This window comes from Arachis hypogaea, chromosome 10 (genome assembly GCF_003086295.3).
Source record: "Arachis hypogaea cultivar Tifrunner chromosome 10, arahy.Tifrunner.gnm2.J5K5, whole genome shotgun sequence".
NCBI lineage: Eukaryota > Viridiplantae > Streptophyta > Magnoliopsida > Fabales > Fabaceae > Arachis > Arachis hypogaea.
The window spans coordinates 114,186,589-114,210,209 of record NC_092045.1 but is presented as its reverse complement, the minus strand read 5'-3'; the positions used below and the strand labels follow the sequence as shown (position 1 = coordinate 114,210,209).

Below are 23,621 nucleotides of genomic sequence, written 5' to 3'. Positions count from 1 at the left end.
AGTCGCAGGTTCCTCTACAAAAATATCATTACAAGATATGGGATACCTTACTCCATTACTACAGATAATGGAACCCAATTCACCGACGCTACCTTCAGAAGCTTAGTAGCCAGTATGAAAATCAAACATCAGTTCATCTCGGTGGAGCACCCACAAGCCAATGGGCAAGCCGAGGCAGCCAACAAAGTCATACTGGCAGGGCTAAAGAAGAGATTGCAGGAAGCAAAAGGAGCTTGGGCCGAAGAGCTCCCTCAAGTGCTATGGGCTTACAGGACAACCCCCCAATTCGCCACGGGAGAAACACCTTTCCGACTAGTTTATGGCGTAGAAGTCATGATACCAATAGAAATCAATGAGCAAAGTGACGATTGGATTTTTGACGGTTTAGAATTTTACAAATGAAATCTCGTCGAAGTATAGTCTCTAAACCAACAATAATCCTCTCATACAAAAATTTATTTGTCACAAGTACAAACCCCTAAAATCTATAAACCGAAGTATTTAAACCTCGGGTCGTCTCTCAAAGGACTTGCAGGGTAGTGTTCTTGTTATTGGTTATGGATTTATTTATTTTGGGGTTTTAGATGAGAAAAATGAATAGTAAATGGTAAGAAAACTTTATTAACAAAATGGTCTTGGCAAGATTTGGTTGTCAAGGGTCTTCATCATTATCACTAGCCACAAGTATGGTAGTTGCAAGGATTAATCCCACTTAGTCATCCTTAAATCAATTAACAAAGGAAAGTCAAGTGAGTTATATCAATCCTAGTCCATAAGTCCTAGCTTTCCACTAATTGGATTAATGAAGACTAGAGTTAATGGCTATCAACTAGCAATCAATTGGACACTAGTGACTCAAGAAATCCTAAGTTACCTTCTCAAGTCAAGAACATAAAATCCTACTCTAACATCCTCTCAAGCATTTCATCAAACACTTGGAGGGTAATGAAAGAAAGCATTTTTATTTGTAAGAATAAAAGGAATCAACAACCAACAATTACAAAGAATTAACAGAACAACAATCAACAACATCACAATCACATGAATTATCTCAAATTGCATTATTAAAAGAAAACAAAAGAATAAGAATATCTCAATTACAAAACCTAGAGACAAAATAAGAGAAATTACAACAAGAGGATAGGGATAGAAAGAAGAACCAAAGTGTAGCAATCACCACTTGAAGGTAGAAGTAGAAGGAGACTTGAATTAAACCTAGAACTATGAGATCCTAATCTAACCCTAATTCCTAATCCTAGAGAGAAGTGAGAGCTTCTCTCTCTAAAACTAACTCTAACTCCTAAAACTAAGCTAATGATCAAAAGTACCTAAAGTCTATTGATTCCCCTTCAATACTTGACTTAAATAGCATCAGAAATGAGTTGGATTGGGCCCACATGGCTCCTAAAACCGCTGGGGACGATTTCATAATAGTGGGCCACGGACAGAATCGGCGCGCGCGCGCAAAGTGCGCGTGCGCGCCCCTGAACGCGAAGCAACATATGGCAAAATTTATATCATTTCGAAGCCCCGGATGTTAGCTTTCCAACCCAACTGGAACCGCATCATTTGGACCTCTGTAGCTCAAGTTATGGTCAATTAAGTGCAAAGAGGTCGGCTTGACAGCTTTCCGGTTCTTTCATTTCTTCATGAGTTCTCCAACTTTATATGCTTTTTCTTCATTCCCTTGATCCAATCTTTGCCTCCTAATTCTGAAATCACTTAACAAACATATCAAGGCATCTAATGGAATCAAGGTAAATTATATTTATCTATTTTAAGACCTAAAAAGCATGTTTTCACTCTTAAGCACAATTAAAGGAGAATATACAAAACCATGCTATTTCATTGAATAAATGTGGGTGAAAGGTGATAAAATCCCCTAAAATCAATACAAGATAAACCCTACAAATGGGGTTTGTCACAAAGCCCAAGGGTAATTCTCCATGACGAGGTCGGAAACATACGGGGACACAAAGAGGAGCTCGACTTGCTCCCCGAAGTCCGAGAAGATGCCCAGATAAGAGAAGCAGCATTGAAACAAAGGATAACTACAAGGTACAACAGAAAAGTCATTCGAAGAACATTTGCCCCGGATGACTTGGTCTTAATCAGAAATGACATTGGAGTCAACAAATCAGGAGAAGGAAAGCTCGCCGCAAATTGGAAGGGACCATACAAAGTCAATGAAGTTTTAGGAAAAGGTTATTATAAAGTAACCGACCTGAACGGCACTGAGTTACCAAGGTCGTGGCATGCTTGTAATATGAAAAGGTACTACAGTTAAAAGCGAACTCTACTCCCTGATGTACTCTTTTCCCAACTTCGTGATTTTTTCCCAAAATTAAAGGGTTTTTTCTGGAGAAGGGTTTTTAACGAGGCATCATAGTAGAGGCTAAGGGAAAATAGGCTATTAAAACCCTTAGTAGCAAGAAGGTACCTCCCCAATTAATAAAGATCTTTTTTATCTATAATATCTCTTACAAACTCCTTTCTATTTTTCTAAGTCTTTCTACGAAACGCGCCGATTTAAGCTCGACAAAACGTGAAAATCCCATGAACCGACCTAGATGGTCGTCAGGATAAAACGACGAGGTACAAGTCGGCGTAAAGAGGTTATATAAGCCGATCGTAAACAACTCGGAAACAACTCGACTCGTAAGTCGAAACAAGACTCCGAGTAGAAAAAGCTCGAAAACACTTCGACTCAGAAGTCGGAGTGAAAACTCGAGCTGAAGAAAAACGCATCGCAAAAATAACCTAAGTCATAAAAACCCAATAAAACGTGGTTGGGCGTAAGGAATAACAAAAAAGAGATTGAAAAACCTAGGAAAAAGTTTAAAGGCTGCCTAAAAGTCCTTAAACAAAAAGGCTCGGAAAAACAGACGAGCCAATGGGAAAGGTTTTCGAAAAAAGATCAAGGGGACTTTGAAAAATCAAAATCAGAAAAGCATACACGCATAAGGTAACTTAAACCCTTATCCAAAAAAGGGTATTTATTTTGTTAATTTAAAAACCCTTATTCAAAAAGGGCACTTGCTAAAATATTTTGTTTACGGCCTTAAAAGGCCAACAGAAATTGTTCAAACGTCACCAAACAACATATAAAGAGTTTAAAAAAGGGGGGGACTCATAGGCCGAGTCCCCATATAGCCATAAAAAATTATTTTTGCAGAGGAGTAGACGGATCACCACTACCAGAATCAGGAGGAGCGCCACCAGGACAGGGAAGAGAGGCATCCACAGGAGATGAAGAGGAAGTCGGAGGAACAACTGAAGAACTCGGAGCGTCCTTAGAACGAGGAGGGGACTCAATGATCCTCTGCCCCCGAGTCTTCAATTCTGACTCGGAAACGATTACGGGGACAGGAGGATCCACGATAGCACCATCAATAACAACTTTATCAGGATGTAAAGGAGAAAGATCCAAGTCGGGAGCGATAACTCTGACTTGCTCCAGGAAAATCCTCCAAGACTCCTCGGCACCATCAGCGATAGAGTCCTCCAACTCGGCGTACGCATTCCGAGAATTCAGCAAATCCTTCTTCACAGACACAAGATCTTGAAATAAACTCTGATAGCTCTCCTGTGCTATCTTCCTCAAACTTGCCTCCATGTTGCATTGGGCCCGCAACTTGCTCTCCTTCTCCCGAAGGTTATCTCTCTCCGCCCTCAGCTTGGCGACCTCCTCCTCCAACTCCCTCTCATGCTCCTGGTAAGAAAGAAGCCTCCCCTCCAGCTCCTCAACCTTCGAGGTTACCCCCAAAGAGCTGAGAGGAGTCTTCTCAAAAATATCCAAAAGTTTGCCACAAACACCCGCCGCCCTAAAACTCTCCTCAGCCAGGATGGTGAGGTGGTTTCGAACAGAAACATCATCCATACTTATATGAGGATAGATGTTCTTTCGGACGAATGCAAGAGCATCCGCCTTAACCCCACCATCAAAAGAAGAGCCAGCCTCTAAAGTCTTGCGCTTCTTCTTCTCTGGCTCAGGAAGAAGTCGGGCGGAGGGGAGTGGCCGAGATAAGGTTGAAGATGAAATCACAATGGGCTGAGAGGGAGTCCCCACGTTCTGAGGAGGAGGAGGAGGAGGAGAGATGATCGCCCTGGCACCACCAGCCCTGGCCCGGGACTTTGCTTTAGCCTCTTGAACTCTCTGGTAAGATTCCTGAGCATTCTTCCTTGCCATGTCTGCAAAAGAAACAATTAGCAAAGATTACAAGTCGGCAAACTTCAAGTCGGCAGATGCAAGTCGGAAATAAGAAATGCATATACTACCTAGTTGCGACCGAACAAAGGTCGGCGACCCCTGGAGGAATTTCCTAGTGTCCAAGTATGGGGCCCTCCCCCACACCTCTCGAAAAAATTCCACAATGGCCGCCTCCACCTCATCCAGGTCATCCAGACCATACTTCTCGCAAGGGGAGGCCTCCAACCAATAGAGGGGAAAGCGAGGGGAAGAATTCTCATCCAGAAAAAAGGGGTGGTGACCCTCTACGGCTTGCACTTTGAAAAAATAATTTTTGAAGTCATGGAAGGATTCGTCAAAAAGGGTGAAAATTCTCCGACCTTGTATGGCTCGGAAAGACACCCACTGCTGCTTATTATTTAGCCCACTAAAGGGCTTAGTCATGAAAAAAAGAAAAGAAAAATAAAAAAACACGGTCTCTAAAGGGAGGAGATACGGAGCCAAAATTTACAAACCAACCTATCTACCCACAAAATAGAAGCATGCAAACACAAAGCATGTCATGAAAGAAGAAAAGCTAACCTTTATCCAAAGTAAAGGTTGGAAGAAGCAGAAGTCTCCAAACGCAAGAGTGCAGCACGAACGAAGAAAGAAGAAATTTGAAAGATTGCAGAAACGGAAAAATGAAAGAGAGGGAAAGTATTTATAAACACACTAAGGGGCATAATGGTAAAAACGGAGCAGTCATTAATGAGAGTGCACCGTTACCAAAGCCATCAATCCCTAAGTGCATCCCTAACGGACACGACGCTTGAATAGACGTAACTGTCAGAAACAAAAGGTCGCGAAAATCACGTCGGTTTAAAAGCCCGTGTTTCCTCCAAGAAAGTCGGCTACGAACCCGAGTTAAATACTTGAACCCAAGCCCCTAAAGAGATCTTGTGCTCAAGTAGGGGCACTGTTCATACCCTGGCCCAATAATAAAGGCCCAGGTTCAAAAGAAAGGCTTAGTCCAGAGGATTGAGCCTTACTACGCACCGACCTGGTGTCAAGAAGTCGGTGTTGACTACGATTTGTCCTAAAGAAGTCGGGCATGAGATTAGCTGGCAGATAAACACTCATTCAAATGAGTAACCGCCCCTAAAATCTCTCTAACCGCTTCATCAAGCCATATCTTAACCTCCCTAAGATAATGGGACGGTTAACACCCTAAAGATATGGCACTACTCCAACGGTGGTTATTGGCTCACCACTATAAATATACTGACACCCCTCAGGTATCTCTAAGTCCAATACTCTCTAGACCTGCTCACACTCTTGCTAACTTAGGCATCGGAGTGTCTTTGCAGGTACCACCCCCCTCTCCTCACACAAACAAGTCGGACGGAGCCTCCCGAGTTGCAGATCCATTCGGAGCCCTCCTCCTTCATACATTTGGACCAGCCAACGCCATCCATTCTATTTATCTCCGGTTACCCACCGTAACACTTATCTTATTTAGCATTTATTAATTCTCACAACAATTAATGAATGCTAAATAAGACAAATTCTGTTTTTTTTTTTTGTCTCCCTAACATTACCGATTTTTTTATTATTATGTATATTTAGTGCTTGTTTGGACTCCACTAAATCGATAAATTTTCTTTTTCAATGAAAAATATTTTTTTATTTTTTATTGTATTTGAAAAATTTCTAATTTAAAACACTAACAAATAAAAAATAACTTTTTAAAAAGTTACAATTTATATATTTTTTAAAAAATTTAAAAATTTTTTTCACATAATAAATAAACAAAAAATACTTTTATTTTATTTTATCAAAATATAATTGATAAATAAAAATATTTTTTTAAATAAGATATCTAAACATAAAATCACTTTTATTTTTATAAAATTTTTTAAAAAATCATTAAAAAAAATATTATCTAAAATTGGCATCCAAGCCTTTAATAAATAAAAAGTAGATTAACAGATGCGAAAGTAATAAATAAGATATATATGCAGTAGCAGCTCTCCCTCTCACACTTTTTAAGTAATAAAGCAAAACGGAGTAGTTTTGGGCATGGCGACGACGCTGCTAAACTCCTAAAACCCTAACCCTAAAACCCTAATCTACGCCCACCGATCTTTCGTGATCCCACAACGCCATGAACGTCGATCGCGACCAATCTCACCTCACTACGAAGGTCCAGACCCTTCAAACCCTAACCGCTGGCCCTCTTTCCTCCTCGATTGCCAAGCTCTCCGCTTCCTCACGCTGCATTCCTTCCGACAAGGACTTTCACTTCTACCGCAACTTCGACGAATTCAAGGTCTCGATCGCCGATATCGCCAGGGAATCGCGGTCGATTCTTGAAGCCATCGGTGCCTCCGGGAGCACTTGGGGCAGGGAGGCGGCAACAGCGACGGCAGGGGCGTTCCCCGCCGACATGGACGACGCGTACGACTGGCTGGTGAGCGTTAACGACGACATTTTGGAACGGTTTGACGTGTTGGCGGACGAGTGCAGGAGGGTTCGTCAGCAGCAGGAGGAGGCTGGGCGTCCGGCGAGTTCTACAGCGGCGATGGAGGGTTCTGACGACGGCTTTCAGTTGGTTTGTGGGAAGAAAAAGAGAGGGGGAAGTCGTTTGGGGTCTCTGGGGAATGTGACCATGGATTCAGAGACGAGTTTGGCGGCGTCGGCCGTTAAGGTAGCAACGAAGGACAAGAAGACAGCGGGGCCGAAGCCAAAGGTTCCGTTTCACATACCAACAATTCGGAGGCCTCAGGAAGAGTTTAACATACTGGTTAACAATTCAAACATGCCTTTTGAGCATGTTTGGTTGGAGAGGAGTGATGATGGTCTGAAGTTTATTCATCCACTGGTTAGTTGATTGCTTAACTATTGTGCATTGATGTAATAGTAATAGATAGTTTCAAATCCTTTTGTTTCGAGATTTTTACTATTTGTGTGAATATATTTTTGCTTGATCGAGAACTGAAGAGTATTAGTATGATTACAATTGGACTAGTTGTCATTGTTTAATATGCTTATTGTTCGCTGCTTATGATAAAAGAGGTACTGAGCTAGTTTTCAGATTCGGGTTGATTTGGGTACTTTACTTTTAATTTCTTTTGGTAAACAATTTTCAATTGTTCGTCAAGTAAATGCTCAGAGTTTCATTATATTTCAAGGTAATCAAGCAATTAATTTGGTTGCAAGGTTCTTTGTGTTGTTATTGATGTTTCTATATTTGCCGCTAATTAGTTGTCTGTGATGACATTTATGTAGCTTTTTCCTGGATTACTTTGATACTCACTGCAAGCACACATGTATGACTACATATTTGCACACTTTGAGAGTGTTGGAACCTTAAAACTAGGGTCTGAAAGATATGAAATGATTTTAACATGTTAGTGATAATCACTCTGACTTGCATTTTGGTGTGATTATAGCCTTACATGGTTTGCCAACAATGAACTGAATATACACCCTTGGACCATTGTTCTCGTCTGTCAGGAATATTAGTTTCCATACAACAACAACAACAACAACTACTACTACTACTACTACCAAGCCTTATCCCATTAGGAATATTAGTTTCCATAATTTTTGAAAATTGTGTTATAATAGCGATTATATTTAAGGGGATGCAAATAATTATGTTGTCGTTCTCATCCGTGAATTATACATTCTTGAATATACTTGTCAAAATTAGGGCGCGCTGCTTGTCCATTGTTCTGTGGTCATGCTTTTCTGGTTTATTTGGTTCTTTATGGGTTTTTGTTAATTAATTACTGATTTTTTATTCCAGGAAAAGCTCAATGTTTTGGACTTTGTTGACAAAGATCTTGGTAATCTTGTGCCAGTGAAACCTTCCTCCCTAGATAGCACCCCCTTCAATCTAGTGGATGACGTCAAAGGTTTGAAGGAGTTGGCTGCTAAGCTGCGTTCTGTTGATGAATTTGCGGTAAAACATGATTGCTATTCATGAATTTTCAATAGTTTTCTTCATGACCAGTTATAGAACTAGATTATTCTTTCTGATATGAGCAACTTCAATGTTACATGATAATTAATCAGGCGTTTTAAACTCTTAATCTTAAGTAGTATAAATCCAGATGAATTTCTCTGCAGTCTGGTATATATTCTACCCTTTTATTATTCCCTTCTCAGATCAGAGAGAAAATTCTGTTACTAGAATTTCAGCTCTTTTTTATATTATATTTAACAGTCATTGACCAAAAACCCCCAGATTCAACTTAGAAACTGAATGTTTTGGATGAGACCAAGCGTGAATTGTATCATGTGTTGTACTCTACCATGTATCTTTTTATTGTTTTGATATAAGAAGAATATCATTAAGATGGAGGGAAGAATAAGTCAAGGAGATGGTGGATAAGAGTTCCTCCATACAATAGCTAAAAGAGCTATCTTGAAAGCATCCCTTTCCAATCTCTCAAAATGTCCAAGAGGGAAATTCCTCTAAAAAAATATGAGCTTTACACCAAATACATGCCAAACTTACCCTATCCCAATATTCTGATTGTTATGTTTCCCATTGCTTATTTTTATTAAAATTCTGACTTCTGTTGTTGTCTGGATATTCAGGTTGATTTGGAGCACAATCAATATCGATCATTCCAAGGGTTGACCTGTCTGATGCAAATCTCAACAAGATCTGAAGATTTTGTTATAGACACTTTGAAACTCCGTATTCATGTTGGACCCTATCTAAGGGAAATCTTCAAGGATCCTTCAAAGAGGAAGGTAGTTGCATGTGATTGGTGTTTCTTTCAATTCAACATATTTATTGGCAACATTCTGTTGACCCTTTTCTTTTTAATTAGGTCATGCATGGTGCTGATCGAGATATTGTGTGGCTCCAACGAGATTTTGGCATTTACATTTGTAATTTATTTGACACTGGCCAGGTTTGTCACAAATGTCTCTATTCAATGTTGGTATTACTATTACTATTACTTTTCATATTTGATTATCTGGGATACAGAACTGTATAGGCAGTTCTATGGTCAAAATACTTTACATATCAAATGATGCTGGATCTAAATCTAGATTCTCATTGTTTGGGTATTGATGTATTCATACTGTATTGAATTGTTCTGCAAAACGAAAAATGGAGAGTCAAATATCTGCGAAACTCTTTTGCTCGTTATATGATGTTGCAATAGTCCATGTTCCTTTACTGCTTAGTAGTATTTCTTGCTTGTAAAAGGAAAATTACTTATCCATTTCTATTGCATTTCTTAGGCTTCAAAGGTGTTAAAATTGGAGAGAAATAGTTTGGAGTATCTTCTGCATCACTTCTGTGAGGTTACTGCAAACAAAGAGTATGCTATATTCATACTTAACTTTAGTTACTCATTGGAATGCATTTAGTTTGGATATAATGTCAGTTTAATTTTTTTTTCACGTGGTTATCCAATAATGTTTAGAAAGATTATTATACAAGTTATTTGTATCACTTTAAGACTTTTTCCGTAAGGTTTTCATAAATGGTTGGTTCAAGTGGCTATTTTTCTCTCGCCAACTGATATTTAAGAGGCACATTGGGCTGTCATTTCAAAGTCATCTAAAAAGTGATACAAATAACATTATGCTAGCATTATTTTTAATCATTGTTAAATATAATCTATGTATTGGAAGGCTCACTAAGTAAACTTCTTTCAGATACCAGAATGCAGATTGGAGGTTACGCCCTCTTCCTAATGAGATGCAAAGGTACTATTGTGTTTAGAACTAATCATTTGATCCTCCCATGGTCCTTCCTGTTATTTCATTTTATATTCTGCTGGTTCCATTCTCGCTGTGGTACTAGATTTTAAAAATGTTTTAGTAAGTTGATCAATGACTAATTTGCAAGACAATAATCCAAGGTATCTAGAAGCCCTAGGTTAGATTTCCCATGTGCTCAGGTGGTGTTTATATTTGATTGACCTGAGACTGGAATTCGCTCCTTTGGCACTCAGGATGAGCCAATCAATGTTGACAAATCCGCGTATTTACCTAAACTTGTGGAGCTTAAGGAGAAAGCCAACCCACAAATAGTGTATTATCTTCAAAATAATGTTTAAAAAGTAAAAAAATACAATATCCAACACAATATAAATTTCTGTTGTGAATACTTGTCTTCGTTTATCAAGGGGAAAAAAAGAATTGCTATGATAGATGAGTCATGCAAATAGTGAAAGCATTATGAGAACTCTGGTTGTCTTCTGTTCTCTCTTTTCCACTTCCAAGAAAATAAATGTATGAATCACGTAAAATAGATGGTCCAGTTTTTAATGGTTTCGATTTCTTACTGCTGTTTATGGGTTGATGGTCCTACTACTCTAGTTACTATAATATAATAAACTGTTTTTTTCATGTTGCAGATATGCAAGAGAAGATACACACTATCTGCTGTATATCTATGATTTGATGAGGATTAAGCTATTTTCGATGCCTAAGGAGTCTGAAAGTTCTGATACACCTCTGGTAGAGGTATCTACTTAGTCCCAAAGAAATATCTCATGTTGGAATAAGTTCATTAACAATGTCAATTGAGTTGGGAGTCAGCCTTGTTAACTTCTCAATAGATTTCAAGAAGTATTTTCTCACTGGTTTATGTTTGTCGGTATGCCAGTTCTACAATTTTGAATTTGTGGTTTCCTCTATGGTCCAGTAATTTATAATTTTGATTTCCAACACTAATGCATTTACTGACAGCAAAATAAAAGTTCACATTTCAGTTTCTTTGGTCAGCTACTTTCTCTTTTTTTCCATTTCTTCATTGTGGCACAGTTGCAGCTTTCCAATCTCTTTAATATTTTCGTACTTCTTTAATTCAGACTTAAGAGTTGATATCAAACTAGCTTTTATCCATCAATCCTTTCCTTAAAGGCATTGTAGTGTTCCTTTTTTCCACTAGAATACCATCTCACTTATTTGAACTACTTCTGCGTATTCTGTAATTTTGCAATGGTTGGTTTGACCTACTTGACCTTTCCATCCTGTACATGTTTTTCAGCTGTATTCGAAATCATTAAGAAATTAGCAAAAACATCATAGTTGACTGATGCCTCAGTGAATCTTTTGTTTTCCTCCTTGTCCTCCTTTGAGTTCCTTTTAAATGGAATTTTATTTTGCTCACAGGTGTACAAGCGCAGTTATGATGTCTGCATGCAGCTATATGAGAAAGAACTTTTGACAGAGAACTCCTACCTCCACATATATGGGTTTGTTACCGTTAAATTTTCCAAAATTTATTTTTTACTTTTTCCCTCATGCTATACAAGTAGCAAGCATTCTATGGCTTACATATGTTTGACTACTTTCAATTAGAAGATATTGTTTGAATTTTCTGCTTTCTATGTAATGTCTGTCTAAGAGGCAAAGGGGAACCTGCTGCTGTTTCTCTACAGGTTGCAAGGCGCTGATTTTAATGCTCAACAGCTTGCCATTGTTTCAGTAAGTTGCTTGTTTACTGTCTGTAGCACCAATCATAGAGCATTTTATAGGGATTAGAATCTTTCCTGATTTTCCTGTTGTACATAGGTTTTGCAGTGCCTTTGGAAAATGGTTTCCCTTTGCTAATTTATTTAGATAAATTTTTGTACATTAAATTTGAAGCATTTTGCATGATCGAACATCTGTATTTATTTCTTGAATTCAAGTAACATCTAGAAATGTGTGATTTCTTCAAAATCATTTTCACACGAATGTGATAAACTGCTTTCCACTCTTGAACTTGTGAAATTTTGTAAATTAATCACTTCCAATTCTTTTTAATTACATTAGTCTGTTCGCCCTTTTTTTTTTTTTTGGGGGGGGGGGGGGGATCACCGCCACCTTTGCTTCTACTCCTTAATTTTGCAGTTTCATGTGTGTAATGAAACTAGTTGCATGGCCAATTAAGAAAAAAAGGACGCAATATCAGGATTCAGGATGTTGTAATGAGAAATAAAAAAAATAAAATCTTCAAGTTGTAAAGCCAATTGTTAACCTAAAGGCATCCTGGATGCTTATGTCAAGTCGAATGTCCTTACTGTCACATCTCTTCTTGCTCTTATACTCTATCTGCATGGCATGCAGGGCCTTTGTGAATGGCGGGACCTTGTTGCCCGGGCAGAGGATGAGAGTACTGGATATGTATTGCCAAATAAATCTCTTCTTGAAATTGGTAAATGAAACTCTGGAGACCTTGCTATCTTTTTTTCTTTAGATGTTAGCAGTTAACTCGTATCTCACATGTCAGCTTAATTTATCTTTACTTGTTTTAAAGCTAAACAGATGCCTCTCACTACAAGCAAGCTGCGGCGATTGGTAAAGTCAAAGCATCCATACATTGAACACAATCTTGATACTGTTGTTAGCATAATTAGGAATTCCCTTCAAAATGCTGCTGCCTTCGAAGAAGCTGCCCAACAATTGAAACAACTTGCTGCTTCTGTGAGTAATGTTTTCCATTTTTCTTAAGCTGGAGTGGCACTATGGTACACATTGATGTTTTATTACTATGGGAAACACAATTGTTTTTAAGTTGCAATTTTAAAGCGGTAAAATATTATCTCGCTTTTATATGACGTAATGTTAAGAGAATTTTTGCGAGAACATTTGTGTGAAACCTTAACACGTGCAACACTGGACATTCAAAGTGCGATGTTTCTTGGGCAAAGGCATTTGTGAGTGATCCAAACCCAACCATATTAAGAATTAAATGGGTTTAAGTTCAGGGTTTCCAAGATACACCTTCACGCTCATGACTCGACGGATTAGAATATGATGTTTGCAATGCTGGACATTTACAAGTGGCTAATTAACAACTGCAGTATACTCTCTGTTGCCTTATTTAGAATTGATGGAGTTAACTTGAGATGCTATCTAATGTGTCTTCCCTGCTTTTTGAGTGCTCAATCAGCGTACTAGATTGATGTTATACATTTTATTTGCTATTAATTTCTGATTTCATATTTGGTTACATATTTGGATGTTACTATATAGGCATCAGAAGTTGTAAATGTCAAAGGTGGAAGTGAAGATGCGCAGCAACACACACAAAACTCAAAGGTTGGAAATGCTATTGAAATTGAAAACGCTAGTTGTGTTAATATCCAAGGGAATTCACTTACTTTCCTAGACCTTAAACAGGAAACTATCCAGCAACAGGGTACAAACGTTCTTGTAAAAGTCAAGCCCGCAAGCCACCCTTCAGAGCCCCCAAGGGACAGTCTTACTATTGCAGAGCAGCATAAGGATGGAAATGGTAGCAGATTTGCAATCACAAAGGTTGCAAAAGTTTTACATTTTTAAATGTTATTTCAATATGTTTGTCTCCAACTGAGGAGCGTTGATCTAATTGTTGCTGTTTCACTGATAGGGAAATGGTGCCACTGTTCAAGTGCTAAAAAAGCCTACTGGCGCTTTTGGAGCACTGCTGGGAAATTTAGCTTCAAAGAGGAAGCTTGATCCTGATAAGGTAAGCTTGTCATAGAGATTTCAGTATTTCACTGTGCCTGTTATTGGCACGATTAGACCTATAAATTGTGACTTAGAAAATCTAGTTGGTTCTAATTGCTTGTGACCGAGATAATCTAAAGTTCTAATTGCTATTGCTGTCGCAACTTAATATCCACACTGCATCTCTTGTGATGTCTTTTTAGGGCAAGGAAGATACCAAGCTGGAGCAGATTAAATCTTCAGTTAATCTTCCTTTCCATTCATTTTCGGGCAGAAATGAGAAGCCAAATCCTGTGGTAGAACCTTCTACTGTAGCATCTGAAACATCTGACTTACAGAAACCTATTTTAGAACCAGTTTCCACCTCCAGTCTAGAAGAGATCATAATGCTAGAGTCCGGTGCGGGTGAAGAAAATACAGAGCAGAATGACCAAGAAAATTCTAACGAACACAGGGAGAAAAACTCCAACGCGTCCACTTCAGGAGAAGAGGACGACAACAACGAGCCATCTTCTTTGTCAGAATTGTCATCAAGCTTTCAAAAGTGCTTTCAGTCAAACAATAAACAGAGTAAAACCAAACAACCCAAGAAACTAGATCAACCCGGTGGCTTGTTGAAGCTGAAGCCGTTTGACTATGAAGAGGCTAGAAAACATATCAAGTTTGGGGAAAAGACAAATCATTCATCTCCGGAGAATGATGATAGCCATAGAGAGCAAGATGACTCAGGTAGCAAGAAGAAACGTTCAACGGGACAGGGACAGGGGCAAACAAGTGATTTGGCAAAACAATTGCCGCAAGGTAGAAGACGCCAGGCATTTCCAGCTTCTGGGAATCGTAGTGCAACTTTCCGCTATGATTCATGAATGCTATGTACAAAGTAAATTGGAAACCAAAATGTTGCATTTAAGAATCACATGTCTTGTCCCTTAATTTTACGTGTTTCATTTACAAGAATGAGAATTTTTTGAAGCTGAGCAGCACTTAATTGGGTATGGGAATTATTAGAAGTTATGAGACAATCAGACAATACAATATACGACATATAACATAGTTGCTCTACATACAAGTTTATTTTGCGTTTAAAGAGAAGTAGGGATGTCAATTGGGCAGGGCGGGGGCGGGGATGCCTCCATTTCCCGCCGTGGGGGAATATTACTCCCCATCCCCATTCTCTACGGGGTCCCATTTCCCGCGGGGATTCCATTCCCCATCTACATAATAGAGCTGCAAGTATCTATCTTATACAAAAACTGCAAGATTTTATACAAAAAGTCTAATGACACGATGTTGACTTCTTTTGAAGTAACGCAACGACGAGCCAAAGAAAAAAAAGCAGTGGACGAGGTGGGAGACGTGGCAACAGAGAAGAGAATGGACACGACGGCAAAGTTACAAAAAGGAACGCCGCAAATAGAAATTACGACGCGGTAAGGGTGATGGCACGCGGTAAGGGTGATGGCACGATGAGGTGTGATGATGCGGTGAGAAGGGTGACGAGGGGGTGGCTGCAGAGAGGTTGGATGGAGTATGAACAGTCTTAAGGATCTCTGAATTAAAGAAGGATTATGCAAATAAAAATTAGGAATTTTGGGTTTCTATATATATGTGTGTGTGAGAAATGACTAAAAAACATATACGAGAAATAAACTATTAAGGATAATTCAAGGAATTCATAAATTTCGGGGAATAGCGGGGACGGGGCGGGGATCCCCGCTCGGGTCCCCGCGCCTACTTCGGGGGAATTTTGTTCCCTATCTCCACCTCTATGGGAAAAATTTCCTACAATCGGATCCTCATTCGAAGCAGTCTCCGCAGAAATTTTTGCGTCTCGAGAAATTTTGCCATCCCTAAAGAGAAGCAGCTTTTGACACGATATTTAATATTAGGGTAAAAATAAATACCCTCACTCCCTTTGAAATTTGAAGCCTGTTCATAAACCTTCAAAATGGAACCAAAAAATTTTGTAGGTGATGCGACGTTCTCTCACGACTTTTTCTAACTCTTCGTTTCGTAATTTGTCCTACAAACAGAATTCAAAACCAAATATATATTAAATATATATATTTTAATTTCCACTATTTATTTTTTGTAATTTTTGCCCTACACAATTTTTTGACTTATCGACATAATATAGATTTTTGTACATAGCTACGAATATATTTTTAGTTTTGATGAGTCAATATTTTAAGTATGTAGTCTTCTAAAAATTTTTATATTATACATCAAAATTATTAATGATCTTATATACTAAAATTTTGTACTGTATAATAAATTTATGTGTTGTGCGTATTTTATTGGTATAGTATATTAATTTTTGTATATATCACATAAATATTTACATATAATTTTTACTACGAATGTATTTTATTTGTTAGGTAAGTCAATATTCTGTGTATGTAATTTTTAAAAATTTTTAAATTGCATATCAAAATTTATATATTATGCACTAAAATTTTTATATTATATACCAAAATTTTATGTTATACGTATTTTATTAGTATAATATATAATTTGTTGTATATAACACATAACTTTTTTCTGTAATTATATTTTTTTATTTGGGTGCTATGTGCATTTCATTAGTTAGGAGAAAAAAAAAACTACAACGAAGACTATGATAACGATATTAAGAAGATAAGAAGAAAAATAAAAATAAACAACAACAGCATCAACAAGCAGAAGAAGTGTGCCTATCCGAATCCGAAAAAAAAAAAGTGCGAGCAAAGACTTAATTAAAAATTTGATTCCACTGATGCCTAGCATTTTTAAATTAAAATTATTTTATATTCTCCTCTTAATCATTTAATACGATATCTTCTTCCTTTAAAGTATATTTCCCCTATAATAAATTCTACATACTCCCATAATTGATGATCTATTTAGTGTTGATGCAATGAACTTTGCTCTAGCAGTATGGCGGTTGCAATGAACTCCCATTCATTCCTCATTTTTATTACTCCTTTGAACTTTAGTAACCATTTCATGGACCTTGTTGTGAATCCTGTGTATTTTTAATAGCCCGTCAAAATAGGCCAAATTTATAGAGTCAGTTCATTTGCCTCTAAAATTAAGTCCTTTAAATTACGGGTTAAATGGGTTGAATTCGATTAATCCGAAATAAATGACAGGTCGTCCGTTTAATTTTTTTTTGTAGTTTTTTTTTAAAAAATAGTATTTTTAGCCAATATTTCTCTAGATCCGATTCATCAACTAAAAAATGTTATTTTTAAAAGATTTTTGAATTAAAAATAATTTTTTTGTCAAAATATTTTTCAAAAAATAAAATAAAAAAATAAACGGACTATCCTATTTAATCCATCGGACTGACCATAAACGGTTCGAACTGAAAAATTATGGTCTGCAAATAAAACAGACTTAAACAGTTCAACCCATTTAACCCACAAATTTAATAGACTGGACCTAAATAGACCAGCTACTCTTTTAACATTTTGTTTCTTCCCTACTTTATTACATCAGCAAAAAGGTTCTCTGTACACCACCTACTCCAAGAAATTCAATGAATGACATGTTTGCGTCAGCACGCACGTTTTCAGCTTCCTTGCCGGCGGCTGACCCGTATACCAAAGGATTTGCATTTTTTTTTTTTGGTCAAGAAAGGATTTGCATTAAAATTAGACACAATGGCTCTTCAATGGGTCAAGGCCTAGGCCCATTAGCGATGTTCCGAGAACAAAAAAACCTTTCCCTACCAAAATCTATTTCCTATGAACAAGCCTATACAATCCCACATGTCCAAAGAAAAAAAAAAAAACCTATACATCCCCAGCCGAGATTTAGTTAAAATAGCATATTAGCATACTTCTTAATATGCTGCATTTGAGTAGCATAGGATTATCTACTACGATCAACTCCATTCCAATGTCGTCCCGGCCTTATCCCATAGCGATTTGGTGCAGCATCTAAACCTCTTTTCAACCAGCTGTGATCTGGAATATCTTGCGGAACAACAAAACCTGATTCTTTCATCTTCTCACCTTCTCCCAAATCCGGAAGAACAGGCTCTGGATATTTTTTCTTTACCAAATGTGCCATAGGATCACCCCATCTTAATCTATCCTTGAGCATGTTGTCAAGTTCTGGATCGTCCCTGAAAGAAAACAAAACCATATTTAGTTATTTACAGCATCGAAGATGGGCGAAAACAGCAAAAGGATTCATCTTTTCAACAGCAATTTGATGAAAACAACATTACATATCAAGGATAGCTTATGACCTGTTAAAAACTAGGTAGTTATAGTGTACATAAAGAGCCAAACAATAAAGGTAAAAAGCCATCATGTAGAGCTGACTATTAGCAAACAACGCATAGCAGGTTCAAAGCTATGCTTGTAGGTATTAAGTTTTGCTCATTTCTCCAGGTTGAGTAAGAAGATTTTTTTTTTAACAAAAGAGGAAGTATTGATGCCAACAAACATAAAAGAGTATGAATAACTAACTATAAATGTAAACCATGTTAGATGCACATAATCTGCTTGACAGGTAAAACTATTAAGGACATAGTAAATTAGCTCATCATGTCTCTTGAGTCAAAGTAAAATGAATTAAGAAAACCCTACTCAAGATACAGGATGCCTGCTGACAAGAGAATCACTTAGCAGTTGCTAGATTCCCTGGTAGTACTTGGGAGAAAAATATGAACCCCTCATGAAACATATAAAGCAGCTTACAGCTGAAGTGTAGGCATCAAAATTTACTGAGTGAATGATTGCTTGTTCAAATGAAGTTCTATTTGTTTGAGGCTATCTATTTAGATTTTATGGGACATTATAAACCCAATTACTAAAAATCTATAGAATGTTGAATTATAGCGAACAGTCTACCCCAAGAGATTAAATAAATGATAATCATATTCAAAATACAACAACAACAACAAAGCCTTGTCCCACTAAGTGGGGTCGGCTACATGAATCAAACGACGCCATTGTGCTCTGTCATGTATCATGTCTATAGAGAGACCGTTTACATGTAGATCTCGTTTGACCACCTCATGGATGATCTTCTTAGGTCTTCCTCTGCCTTTCGCCCTTTGTTCATCTTCCATCTCATCCACCCTCCTGACTGGATGTTCTATCGGTCTTCTTCTCACATGTCCAAACCACCTGAGACGCGATTCAACCATCTTTTCCACAATGGGTGCTACTCCAACTCTCTCCCTTATAACTTCATTCCTTATTTTATCCAATCGCGTGTGACCACTCATCCATCTCAACATCTTCATCTCTGCCACACTCAGCTTATGTTCGTGCTCTCCTTTAGCCGCCCAACACTCCGTACCATACAGCATAGCCGGTCTTATAGCGGTGCGATAGAATTTACCTTTAAGTTTTAAAGGCACTTTTTTGTCGCATATAAAACCAGATGCACTCCGCCATTTTGACCAACCTGCTTGGATCCTATGATTTACATCATGTTCAATCTCTCCATTATCCTGTATGATGCACCCAAGATACTTAAAACTTTTAACTTTTCGTAAGGTGTTCTCTCCAATTTTTACCTCTATATTGGAATTTTCCCTTCTCAGACTGAACTTACATTCCATATATTCCGTCTTGCTACGGCTTATGCACAGACCATACACTTCTAGAGCTTCTCTCCATAACTCCAACTTCTTATTTAGGTCTTCCCTTGACTCTCCCATAAGGACGATATCATCGGCAAAAAGCATGCATCATGGCACAGGCTCTTGGATGTGCTCTGTGAGTACTTCCAAGACTAATGTGAAAAGGTATGGACTTAAGGATGATCCCTGGTGTAATCCTATACCAATAGGGAATTCCTCTGTCACACCACCTTGAGTCTTCACACTAGTTGTGGCCCCATCATACATGTCTTTAATTGCCCGAATATATGCAATCCTTACTCTCCTCTTTTCTAAAACCTTCCATAAGACCTCCCTTGGTACCCTATCATACGCTTTTTCCAAATCAATAAACACCATGTGTAGATCCCTTTTATTACTACGATACCTCTCCATCATCCTTCTTAATAGGTATATCGCTTCAGTGGTAGATCTGCCTGGCATAAATCCAAATTGGTTCTCTGTTACTTGTGTCTCTTTTCTCAACCTCCGTTCTATCACCCTTTCCCATAACTTCATAGTATGACTCATAAGCTTAATCCCTCTACAATTTTCGCAACTTTGTATATCCCCCTTATTCTTGTAGATAGGTACCAAGGTGCTCTTTCTCCACTCATCAGGCATCTTCTTTGACCTTAAAATCTCATTAAAAAGCTTGGTTAACCAGTTTATGCCTTTTCCTCCAAGACCCTTCCAAACCTCAATCGGGATATTATCAGGTCCTACTGCCCTGCCATTTTTCATCTGCTTTAGAGCCTCTTTTACCTCGAAGTCTCGAATCCTTCGATAGTAGTCAAAGTTTTGATCTTCTTCCCTTGTGCATAATCGACCAAGGCTCGGAAGAGTCTTCTGTCCCTCATTAAATAACTCGTAGAAGTAGCTCTTCCACCTTTCATTAATCTTCTCCTCTTGAGCCAACACCTCTCCATCCTTATCCTTTATGCACTTAACCTGATCCAAATCTCTCGTTCTTCTTTCCCGGCTCTTTGCAATTCTATATATACATTTTTCTCCTTCTTTCGTGTCCAAAGACTGGTAGAGACCCTCATATGCTCTTGTTCTTGCTTCACTTACAGCCACTTTTGTCTCTTTCTTAGCCGCCTTATATTTTTCCCAGTTATCTGCATTGCGGCATAAAGACCACTCTTTAAAGCATTCTCTTTTTATCTTTATCTTTTCTTGTATACTCGCATTCCACCACCAGGACTCCTTGTCTCTTGGTCCTATTCCTTTAGATTCACCAAAACTTTCTTTTGCTGTTCTTCTAATAACTTCTGCCATCTCCCTCCACATCTCTTCCGCGCTTCCATTCCCATCCCACCTTGCCTCTTCTCCTACCCGTCTTAGGAAGCTTCTTTGTTCCTCACTTTTCATCCGCCACCACCTCGTCCTTGGGTTCTTCGTATGATGTCTTTTCCTTAACTTTTGCTCAACGCGAAAATCTATGACGAGTACCCTATGTTGTGTTGTCAAACTCTCTCCCGGGATAATTTTACAGTTAATGCAAAATTTCCGGTCGACTCTCCTCAACAAGAAGAAGTCGATTTGAGAGCTTGTCATGCCACTCTTATAGGTTATAAGATGTTCGTCTCTCTTTTTAAAACATGTATTTGCGATGAGAAGATCAAAAGTTGAGGAAAAGTCCAAAATAGTTTTACCCTCGGCATTGATCACCCCGAAACCATGGCCTCCGTGAATACTCCCATATCCAGTCACTTCTCTCCCAACATGGCCATTTAAATCTCCTCCTAAGAAAATCTTATCTCCCAAAGATATGCCTTGAACTAAACTCTCTAGATCCTCCCAAAACCTTATCTTGTGTTGTTCGTCCGAACCCACTTGCGGTGCATAGGCGCTAATCACATGAAAAGCACCTCCCTCCACCACAAGTTTGATAGAGATGATCCGATCTCCCACCCTCTTGACATCAACTACGTCCTTCTTCCACTGCTTATCCACAATTATTCCAACTCCATTCCTATTCTTCACCTTTCCTGTATACCAAAGTTTGAAACCAGAAGAATCCAACTCCCTAGCCTTTGCACCAACCCATTTCGTTTCTTGTAGGCACATAATGTTAATCTTCCTCCTTGTCATGGTATCCACCACCTCCATGGACTTTCCTGTTAGAGTGCCTATGTTCCATGTCCCAAATCTCAACCTTTTGTCGCTTCGACCTTTACCTTTTCCTTTGTGAACTAGCTTATTTACCCTCGTCCGTTCACGAAAACGCGAGAACCCTTGCTCATTTAACACTACATCCGGGCACCGATGCAGCGGCTCTTGCTTTGACACCGTACTCGAGCCATACGGCGCGTTACTTCCGGGTAACGACCTAGCTTTAGCGCAATAATGTCTTTGATTCATGTCATGGGGGGTTCGGCTATATTTTTACGTTGGTTGCCAAAGACCTAACACAACCCTCCTCCTTTATCCGGGCTTGGGACCAGCTATGTACCGCAAGTGTAACATAGGCGGAGTTATAATCATATTCAAAATAATAGGTCATTATAATAATACAATAACAAAGGTAGAACAATATAAAGTCAAGTTTCTAAATATTTATTGTAAAGAAATTTTTCATGTACCACTCTTTTTGTGTACATGCTTTTCTCTATAATTGATGTTTATTTTTCTATATAAAATGTTACTAGAGGAGTAGAGGTGCATAAAAAGTGTACACAAAAAACAGGAATCCATGTTAAACTATTCTTTTTTGTATACCTGCTGCGTGCAAAAGGCTTGTCCTTCTCAGTTTCTAGTTCCTTCATCCTAGCCTCAGCTTCCCTCTTCTGAGCCAAGCCCTTGCCCCATTCTATTTCCTTCTCCTGAAAATCATGATGGTGACTAAGAATTAAAGTAAATTTTCACACCCTAACATCTTTTGGCTTATAAAATACATAAAATCCTGCAGTATACCTTTGGCTTTTCTTCTACTTTCTGTTTTGACTTCACGTATTCTTCCTTGGAAATGCGTACTCCTGCAGAATTCAGAATTCGAATTAATTCACCAATTCATGTTCATTGAAAACATCAAATAGACTAAACAGAAACATCAACAAAAAATTAATTTCAATTCCTTACCTTTTACTTTATCACGATATACTGGTTCAGCACCACGCCCACTGATTGAAGGATTCATCGTTTTAAATCTGCATAAAGGAAGATCACAATTCATAACATGTTTAAACTTACACAGCAGATTCTAAATGCAAAACCACTGCCCCCTAAAATCTGAAGCCTTTTCGGCTTGTAGCATGAATTAAGGTAGATATAACTATCCCAATATTCCAAACATCCAGTCATGTAAAAATGTTTCAAAACTAACAAAGAAAAAGAACCTACAGACATAAGTATGGAAAATAGCAAATAGTTGTACATGTAAAACAGACTGAAAATTATAAATAATTGAAAGATTACCTCATCAAATCATCCTTCTTCTTTTTGTCAATCTCTTCTCTGATATCTTTACCAGAAATCAAACCTGTTTTTCTGTCACTGACAGCCAAACTCCCTCTTGCAACATCCTTCTGCCGTTTCCTTGGGGATGCCAAGTGTCTTTCATTGGAGAATCATGACGACGACCACGGGGTGGAGAAATATCTTGCAAATCAGAAAGTGAAATCCAACCACTTCCATCCTGAGATATAGCCCTCAGCTGCTCAAGCCTCTTCATACGCTTCACTTCAATGTCTTCATCAACAATTGGTTTCTCCTCATCTACATATACATTTAGATTACGGTTAATGTGAAACATAAAAAACAAAAGATTGGAAATAGTATAAATAACAGGAAAAGATATCAATGTTTGTTATTTACCAGACGATTTCTCATCGTTTTCTTCCCCGAGATCTACGGGTTTCTGCCAGGTGGGATCTTCATCCACAACTAACAAGCCACTAGGTTTTGGCTGACTTTTCTGCTTCTGCTCCTTCTTCTTTTTACTTTTCTTCTCATCTTCAGTCTTACTTTGATACCTTTTCAAATAATCCTTCGGTGAGTTGGACTGCATTCTTTCAGCCAACAATGGCCGATGCTTCAATCTGCAATGGAGGAATCCACCCGATGGAGGAATCCAACCGACCCCGCTTCCATCTGCAAGTCCAAATGCGACGACGTGGAGGAGCGGAGGATGGACGACCAAGAGCTTCGAGCTAACCCTATGTATGTCACTGCCGGCGGCGAGGCACCCTCTGGTTGACGAGGAGAGTTTGGCGACGGCGGAGGCGATGGCTGCTGTTGCCGCCGGCTGAGAGAGGGGCTGCTACTTGAGCAATGCTAGGGCCACCAACATTTGTGATTGGTAGTCATCAACTAACTATCAATGATGATTTGATGGTGTGAGATTAGTGTGATATTTCATTCAATGGCTCACATTTCTCTACTGATTAC

General features: G+C 38.4%; 1 protein-coding gene and 1 pseudogene across 1 annotated transcript; one reads left to right on the top strand and one right to left on the bottom strand.

Annotated features, from left to right (window-relative positions):
- Window positions 1-6,164: 6,164 nt before the first annotated feature.
- On the top strand, window positions 6,165-14,599 carry LOC112716837 (protein RRP6-like 2). Its single transcript, XM_025768854.3, has 15 exons — window positions 6,165-7,052; window positions 7,983-8,138; window positions 8,780-8,938; window positions 9,019-9,102; window positions 9,440-9,519; window positions 9,860-9,910; window positions 10,564-10,672; window positions 11,324-11,406; window positions 11,593-11,638; window positions 12,263-12,350; window positions 12,453-12,619; window positions 13,172-13,237; window positions 13,319-13,456; window positions 13,548-13,646; window positions 13,831-14,599. The coding sequence occupies exons 1-15, from the start codon at window positions 6,336-6,338 to the stop codon at window positions 14,491-14,493; spliced, it is 2,706 nt and encodes a 901-aa protein (XP_025624639.1). The 5' UTR covers window positions 6,165-6,335; the 3' UTR covers window positions 14,494-14,599.
- Window positions 14,600-17,056: 2,457 nt separating this feature from the next.
- On the bottom strand, window positions 17,057-23,374 carry LOC112716836 (uncharacterized; annotated as a pseudogene).
- Between the last annotated feature and the right edge of the window lie 247 nt (window positions 23,375-23,621).